This window comes from Ailuropoda melanoleuca, unplaced genomic scaffold (genome assembly GCF_002007445.2).
Source record: "Ailuropoda melanoleuca isolate Jingjing unplaced genomic scaffold, ASM200744v2 unplaced-scaffold4614, whole genome shotgun sequence".
NCBI lineage: Eukaryota > Metazoa > Chordata > Mammalia > Carnivora > Ursidae > Ailuropoda > Ailuropoda melanoleuca.
This window is the reverse complement of record NW_023218437.1, coordinates 9968-18023: the sequence shown is the minus strand read 5'-3', so window position 1 is coordinate 18023 and position 8056 is coordinate 9968. Positions and strand designations below refer to the sequence as shown.

At 41.3% G+C, this 8056-nt stretch overlaps 1 protein-coding gene across 1 annotated transcript; it reads left to right on the top strand.

Moving 5' to 3' along the window:
• The first annotated feature begins 393 nt into the window (after nucleotides 1–393).
• LOC117795023 (xaa-Pro aminopeptidase 3-like) lies at nucleotides 394–7769 on the top strand. Its single transcript, XM_034651717.1, has 3 exons — nucleotides 394–1583; nucleotides 2645–2765; nucleotides 4204–7769. Exons 1-3 carry the CDS (start codon nucleotides 1509–1511, stop codon nucleotides 4368–4370), a joined length of 363 nt encoding a protein of 120 aa, XP_034507608.1. The 5' UTR covers nucleotides 394–1508; the 3' UTR covers nucleotides 4371–7769.
• Nucleotides 7770–8056: the final 287 nt, after the last annotated feature.

Below are 8056 nucleotides of genomic sequence, written 5' to 3'. Positions count from 1 at the left end.
TTTTTTTTTCTGGATTACAGTGCACCTCCTGGTGGGTCACACTTTGTACCTAACCTTTTAGGGCCTGCTGAGAGGAGAATCTGATTATAGGTCTAGAACCACCTGCTAAGGCAACTATCTATCCCATGGGAGGTTCCCGTAGGTTCTCAGTCAAAACAGTGAATCTCCTTAGCTGGGGGTAGAAGGGCTGCTTCTACTGGCAAAGACTCGACAGAATTTAGGGCTCAGTGTTCCCAGCTTCATTGGGATCAGTACATTCATTTGTCAAAATTGTACAGCTCAGATTTGTGTACTTCAGTGTATATAAAATTTACATGAAAAAAAAGAACTGTTAACTTTTTTTTAAAGATTTTATTTATTTATTAGAGAGAGAGAGGGAGAGCATGAGCAGGGGGATGAGCAGAGGGAGAGGGAGAATCAGACTCGCCGCTGAGCAGGGAGCCCAATACGGGGCTTGATTCCAGGACTCTAAGATCATGACCCGAGCCGAAGGCAGATGCTTCACCATCTGAGCCATCCAGGTGCCCCAGAATTGTTAACTCTTTAGTAATACTGTGGTGGGTTGGAGTATGGTTACACTCATAGATGACACAAATAAACAATGTTGCTAATGGCTGAACCTGGAGATCAGTATGTAGGTACATGTTCATTATTCAATTATATTATTTAACCATTCTTATTAGGGGACATTTAGAGTGTATCTGTTATAATTATTAAAAAACGAATGTTTTTATATATTCAGCTTTTTTAAAATTTCAAATATTTTCTTAGGTTGGAATCTTAGAGCAGAATTATAAGCTCAAATTTTATGAGAATCTTTATTAAGGCCTTTCATTTAATTGACTATACTCACTTGCACTGCTATCAACAGTGTAGAAAATACATATATATCATGCCAGCTTAATTTTTTCTCATTTTTCCCCATGACTGCTAAAGAAATTATTATTCTAAGCACCTAGAAACTACAAGTTACTAGTAGCCGAAGTATCTACTAGCTAATCTCATGACATCTGCTTTACCTACAAGAAGTGGATCCCTTCGTTTTAGTTTGTTGTTTGTTTTTTTATGGTATTTAAAAAAAAATGGAAAGGATCAAGGGTGAGCCTGGTTTGGCCCTCCCACTACACTCAGCTGGGTGGGTGTATCTGCTAGCCTCACCTCCGGTGTATCTGCTGATCATTTGAAGGGGGCTGTTGCTGCCCCAGCTTGAAGTTACTGCTCTTCCTGTTGAGTGTTGAGGGTACAATTAAGGTCCTGTCAATACTGATATAGTGGTACTGATTAAGTAATCAGCAAGACCCCATCATCAGCGCCTTGGAGTTTTTCTAATCAAATTTAGAAGCAAACTTCCTACAATATCAGATTATTCCAAATGTGAGTTATTTGGTTTTCCTGTCCCCAGGTTCACAGCACCTCAGGCAGAACTCTATGAAGCTGTTCTAGAGATACAGAGAGACTGTCTGACCCTCTGCTCCCCTGGGAGAAGCTTGGAGAACATCTACAGCTTGATGCTGACACTGATCGCACAGAAGCTTAAGGAGTTGGGGATCGTGAAGAACATTAAGGGAAATAATGCCTTCAAGGTATGGCCCCTCTTGACCCCGGCTCTCAAAAGCACCTGATGTGCTGCTGGGTTTTTATCCTATGGAAAACTAATTAGATTTAGAAATGGTCTTTGACTCTTCATGAATAAGAGGGATTTAGAGTGAACATGGATTAAAACAAAAGGAGTCAGTACTTATTTCTCCCAGAAGATGGCAGCACATTCCAGTTTGTTGCATCCTCTGTGAGTGGCTCAATCTGCAGAAAACAGAAAATGAAGTCTGGTGCTGACAGGGTGGAAATGGACACAAAAAGGAGAAGAGGTTAACTTTCAATCCCTTTGTGGCGATTTTGAAAAGATAGAAGTCGTGGGGGAGGGTGTTTGTTGCTTCAGTGACACTGGTTAGATGAACAGTATCCCCAAGGGCCGTGTCTTTAGTGAATTTCATCTGCATCCAAAATGTAATGATGTTCAGTAAAAATGTAAAACCTTAGCTCTAAGTTAAGATGCCGGGTGGCCACGCCAAACAGACCATTAAGGCATCTCATCTCTTGAGTTTAGGCTTCCAGGGTTTCTTTTATCAGTAGGAAAGACACTATAAATTCCTCCTCCTGAAGCCAACAAATCTAATTAACGGATAGGAATATCCAAGCCGGTAAATGCCTAATAATTACTGTGTTAATTTGATGTTCTGTGCCTACTCCACAAGTTGCTGTGAGATACTCAGGGTCTCCAGAGCCAGCTTTCTGAGAGGGACTTGTGAACACTGAAAAGAGAACTATTCTAATATAATCATCCTCCCTCCCCCAAGAAAAGAGGTTTTCATTTGTCATAGTCATTACTGGGGTTACCCACGTCAGCATGTATGTAGTATATTAAGTAGTGGGAAAGGAAATGTGGATTAGTTCAAAGGCCATCAGTAGAACTGGATTCAAGAGGTAGCAGTTTATCAGGTCTTTTGAGCATTAGCCCAAGGGTAGGTTAAACCAAAATGGCAGAACCTTGGGAGAAGTATTAACACATATCTCACTGACTTACACATGCCCAGCTTTCCCCTTAAGGGGTCATTGCTCTGATAACACTGGTGATTACCTTTTCCAGGCTGCTCGAAAATACTGCCCTCATCATGTTGGTCATTACCTCGGGATGGATGTCCATGACACTCCAGACATGCCCCGTTCCCTCCCTCTACAGCCTGGTATGGTCATCACAGTGGAGCCAGGTAAGGGCGGGTGCTAGCAGCCTTTGATCCCTTGGGACACAAAATAGTATCAGATAGAAAGGTAAATGTTCATTTTTACTTGAACCAACATGATTAAATTAGAAGAGACAGGAAAATGGATCTCTTCAGTGTAGATGGGAACTTTATTTTAGATTTTTCTCTTGAGCTTTCTTATTTAACATCACACAATTTGTTTAATTTGACTTCTCCACTAAACAACAGATGGGGAATACTTTCTATAAGTAGATATTAAGAAATAAATCTTTTTTTAAACCCTGCCTTTGCCAGGGCCAATTTATACTAGTCTCCTGTGCAGTGGTGGGCTGCTCACATCTCTGAAGCCCCAGGTGCTTCCCTGCAGAAAGCTACTCAGACGCGCCATGTTCTCCTCTGCAAACTGCGTTCTGCTGCCCACATTGCTCTCCTTCGGATCTAAGTCCTTTTTCCTGAGCTTCAGAGAAAGCTGGTGATCTAATGGCTCCCCAGCTTGATGATCCTGGGCAGTGGGCAGAATTTAGCAGAGAAGTGGGGTCACAGTGGAGTGTAAGGATTGATGTTACAAGAGCAATTTTTAAATACTCTGTTTTGGTCAAGAAAATGGATTTCAGCTGTAGATTTCAAGTGTTTTCCTCTCTAAATTTTAGAAATTAAGCTGGAACCTGACTTTATACTACCCAGTCCTACATTCCTATCTGTGGCCTTATGTACTATTCATTCCAGTCCGGTTGCCGCATGGGTGCTTCCTTAGGCTTTGGCTGCATATTCCTTTGCTGATCTTTTTCTTTTTATCACAGGGCAGCATCTGTGAGTATAGTGGAGGAAGTTTCCAGTTTCTTAAATATGAAAAGACCTGTTCTTGTCTGACTCCGTGATTAGAAAGGGTACCTTGGGCTCTTAGAATTTTCCAAATGTTCCTTAAAGTCTTCCTATTTCCTACTCTACATCGTGTACATCAATTATATTTATGGCTTCTTTGAGTATTTCTACAGCTTGTTGTTCAGGCTAAATGGAGGGTTTTTTCAGTATATTTTAAAATACTTTATATCCCTATTTTAGTAGATCCCTTTTCCCAGGGGATGACAGGCAGAGAAAGAATGCATTTATATAATCTACTGGTTCCCAGCATACGTTGACATAAGTAACTTTAGTGGCCTGCTTAAACCACTAGAATATGACAGAATCATGATAGATCCTGTAGTCTGGTATACAAAACAACTACAGTAATAGTTCTAGCAATCACAGCCAACACGTATTGACCATTATGTGCCACACACGTACATATACGTACTATCTCATTTAATATCCACAGTTCTAGGTAGATAACTCTTAGCATCGCAGTTTTACAGATTAGTTGTAGCACAGAGAGGTTAACTTGCTTGTCCCAAATCATCTGGTTACTGCCACTTATGAACAGCACATTTTTATTTCTACTTCTCAGGCATTTATATTCCAGAGGATGACAGAGATGCCCCCGAGAAGTTTCGTGGTCTTGGTGTACGAATTGAAGATGATGTAGTGGTGACTCAGGACTCACCTCTCATCCTTTCTGCAGATTGCCCCAAAGACATGAATGACATCGAACAGATCTGCAGCAGAGCCTCTTGACTTTCATTGCAGCCCACGTTCCTCTCAGGTTTAGAGGGGGTGTGCGTCCACATCTGTGCAAGTGTGCCGCTGAGCGTCTGTGCTGTATGTTTCTACACATGTTCCATTTGGGAGTATGGCAGCTGTGTGAATGTATGAAATTGTGTATGTGATCTTTATTCGTTTTAAGTAGCGGAAGCCTGGAAAATTGAAATTTTGAATGGTATGTTACTACAACTTTAGTAACATTAACTCTACAATTAGTGACCAAGGCAGGTTTAATTTTTAAATGTACAGAAAGATCTTAGTTACATATGCCCATGCATCTCAGTCAACACAATTAAACATACAGAAAATTTTCTCCTTCTCGCCAGCTCTTTCCCTTTCTACACTTTTGCTGAGATCTTCCTAATATCGTAAGCTGTTTATTATGATGCTTCTATTCTGAGCTAACCACCAGGGTCTCTGCCTATGCTAAAAGCCACTTGTCAGTGATTGTGGGTGGCCAGTACATATCTTCCATAACTCCTCTCCATCTCTTCCAGATCCTACATATCTACTGGAGCCCCTTGTGGGCACTGGTATCCTGCAATCCCACCATTTAGCTCCAATCCAGATTTTAGCAACACTATTAAACAAAACAGTTTTGGGTTTTTCTTGCTATTTGGTTGCTTGGAAAGTGTTTAGCTCTTGATGAGGGAAGAAATGGAAGAGAAAGAAAAGCATATATGTACCTGCGACAGATCGACACCTCTGTCCATCTGTTCTCAATCTGAAGAAGATTCCTTTTCGAGGCATTCATGGTTTCTTATAGATTGTTAGTGCACTGACCCTCACAACACACCCTTGAAGCCTCTGCCCTGGCCAAGCGTAGAGCCTCTCCTTACCCTGTTGGTGTCAGAGGAATGGTACCCAGGTTTCAGAGAGATGCTCCTGTTATCATACTGCAGCATGTCTAGTGCAATATATGGAACTCACCCAGTACCTGTAAACATCCTATGACCCTTTTATTTCTCTGATATTAGCACTGGAAGGGCAGTAGTAAGGAGTCCTATTTCCCTCAACATGGCATTGGCTGCATTCATAAAAGAACTAACTTTGCAGAGTGAATGGGGCTAGATTATTGCAGATGGTTTATTCAAGAGCTTCTGTCATAGAACTAGTGTGTTCACCTCCTTTAAACCTGGATATGGGCCCAAGATGTACAGAATATGTTGATTGTTAGAGCATAAATCTGAGGGATTTTAAGAAAGAAAGAGGCTAGGGGATTAACACTCCCTGCAGTGCTAGAGGTTTGCCAATCTTACCAGGAAAACCCAAGGTACAGAGCCAAAAGCAGACAAGCAGCAACTTCTTCAGGAGACAAAGATAATGGTATAGAGCAGAGAGATACACGCGTTGTCCCGCCGGTGCTCACCCGTGAATGCTGTGGCTTTGCTCAGCAGCTGTGGGAATGGATGGCCACACAGCTGGAGTCTGGTCCCTGGGCCTGTGCTCCCCACCTCCCTCCAACTTCTCAGTCCTGTGCTACTTTCTCAAAGAAGGGGCTGAAAATAAATCCACAACTCTAGCTTCTCACCCTCTGGGCTTCTGTGGCACCAACAACCCTTTCCTTGGATTGAGTTTCCTTAGTTCATTTACAGTCCTGGAATAAGGGATTTTCTTTTCTTCCTGTAAATCATTTTCTGTGGTCTTCAGCTTCCTAGCTAAGACTAGGTGGCTTTTATGTATAGCAGCACACCTGGACATGAAACAGACCTCTGCTTAGATTCTAGTCAAGTTCTGCAGGTGTTGTGAGTCCTATTTAGAATGGCTGTGGCAGAATTCTTCTGGTGACTTTTAATCCTTGAGCCACGTACATTGTCCTTCAAGTCCCGGATTAACCTCAGTAGCTAAGCATTGATTCAGACTATTAGAACCATCAAGAGATGGATGGCATAGTGTTTCAGGGCTGTCTGACATATTCAGGATTTGTTGAGCAGATAGCGGTGCACAGTGCAGAAATCTCATTCATTCTTAGCTGTACCACAAACAAGCCCCGCATTTCCTCCATGTCTAAGTATAATACCTTGTATATGCACCAGGCTCTCCTAATGGAAACCTTAATTTTCAGAAGTCCTTCAAACGTTACACTGGTATTTTTCTCCCTCAGTTAAAGAGAGATAGTTGGGTCATTAATGATACCATCTAAGTGAAGGAACCATATCTCGATAGCCTCTTCCGCTTACTTTTGTGTATTTGTCTCAGAAATTTGTGTTTTTTGTCATATCAGGAAACACTTGTGTTTTTTATTTAAATTGCAGTAGTAGCAATTGCTGGAATAGAAACCCTTCTCTTCGCACAGCCATAATATCCAAGCTGGATATGGTGACTGAAAGTTCTCTCTGGGTCTTCTTTCAAAACACCCTTATTTTTTCACTAATCTTTGTAAGGTCAGAAAGGGAAAACTCCTACCATAGACATTATATCTTAATTTGAGATTAAAGTCCATAAAATAAGAAAATCCTAGATGAAGACATTGTAACTCATTAAAATAGAAAAATTGGGCTGTGTTATATTTGTCAAAGCTGACATAACCAACATCCTCTTTAGCTTTCTTAATAATAGAAAGATTGCAGATCTGATGCAGGAGTGCTGCCTCTTCTCCAGTGTCTGTGTCAGAGATCACAAGTACAGCACAGGGACTGCCCCGCCCGGCCAGCTGTGACCTCAGAGTCCTTTGTAACACTGTGTTTCCAATAACTGCTACCAATAAAACAAAATTGGGATTTGAGTTAGACCCTGTCCGCCATCCCTCAGCTGGCATATGAGCAATGATAATAGAGCTCATTTGTGTGTGAGTGTGTGTTAGAAATTAAGTGAGAGCCCAGGATGGGGGCAGCGTAAACGACCCTGCTTTCAAGAGATTTTTATGGTATGGTTAATTTTTTTAAATTTTAGTTTCCCACGGTGGGATCTGTAGCCCAAAACTTAAGCTGATAGGGTTAAGTTTTAATCCTGGGAAAATAGACTTCGAGCTGAAGTGTTTAATGTTCCTAATATAATGAGAAGGTGATACATCATTAATTGCTAACATTTAATTAGAGCGGAAGCCCATCTTCCCATAGTACAGGGGTCTTCCTGGCTGCTCTTACCTCTCCCTGTGTGTCACTGAGGAACTTAGGGTGTGCAACAGGACTGCTCAGATCCCCACTGAAATCAAGATCTCTTGGGATATGCTTCATGAGGATCTGAGAGAGCTGCACTCTTTGTTAGCATTTATTAATGCTTTGTATGACTTCTGTGCAATTATATAATTTCCGTTTGGATAAAACGCTGTTACTTTTTAAGGCTCTTTCCACTGAAAATAGGTATGTCATTCCCCAAAAAGGGAAAAGCATTTATTACTATCATTTTAAAAATAAACTAGAAAACAATAGAGAAGTATGTGGTGTGTGTGTGTTATTTTCAAATCTAGACTTTACAGCTTTAAATGTGAGAACATTTTGTTTTACAAAATATTTTTTATAGAGGAGCACCTGCCTGGCTCAGGCGGAAGAGCGTGACCCTTGGTCTCAGGGTTGTGAATTCAAGCCCCACGTTGGGAGTAGAGATTACTTCAATAAATAAACAAATCTTTAAAAATATGCATTCTAGGGGCACCTGGGTGGCTCAGTTGGTTAAGTGTCTGCCTTCGGCTCAGGTCATGATCTCAGGGTCTTGGGATT

What these genes read in the sequence shown, in the direction of transcription:
- LOC117795023 (XM_034651717.1), top strand. Translation starts at nt 1,509, where the DNA reads ATGCTGACACTGATCGCACAGAAGCTTAAGGAGTTGGGGATCGTGAAG. An exon ending in AGGGAAATAATGCCTTCAAG is followed by an intron (nt 1,584 to 2,644) that starts GTATGGCCCCTC and finishes TACCTTTTCCAG; the next exon opens with GCTGCTCGAAAATACTGCCC. An exon ending in GGTCATCACAGTGGAGCCAG is followed by an intron (nt 2,766 to 4,203) that starts GTAAGGGCGGGT and finishes TCTACTTCTCAG; the next exon opens with GCATTTATATTCCAGAGGAT.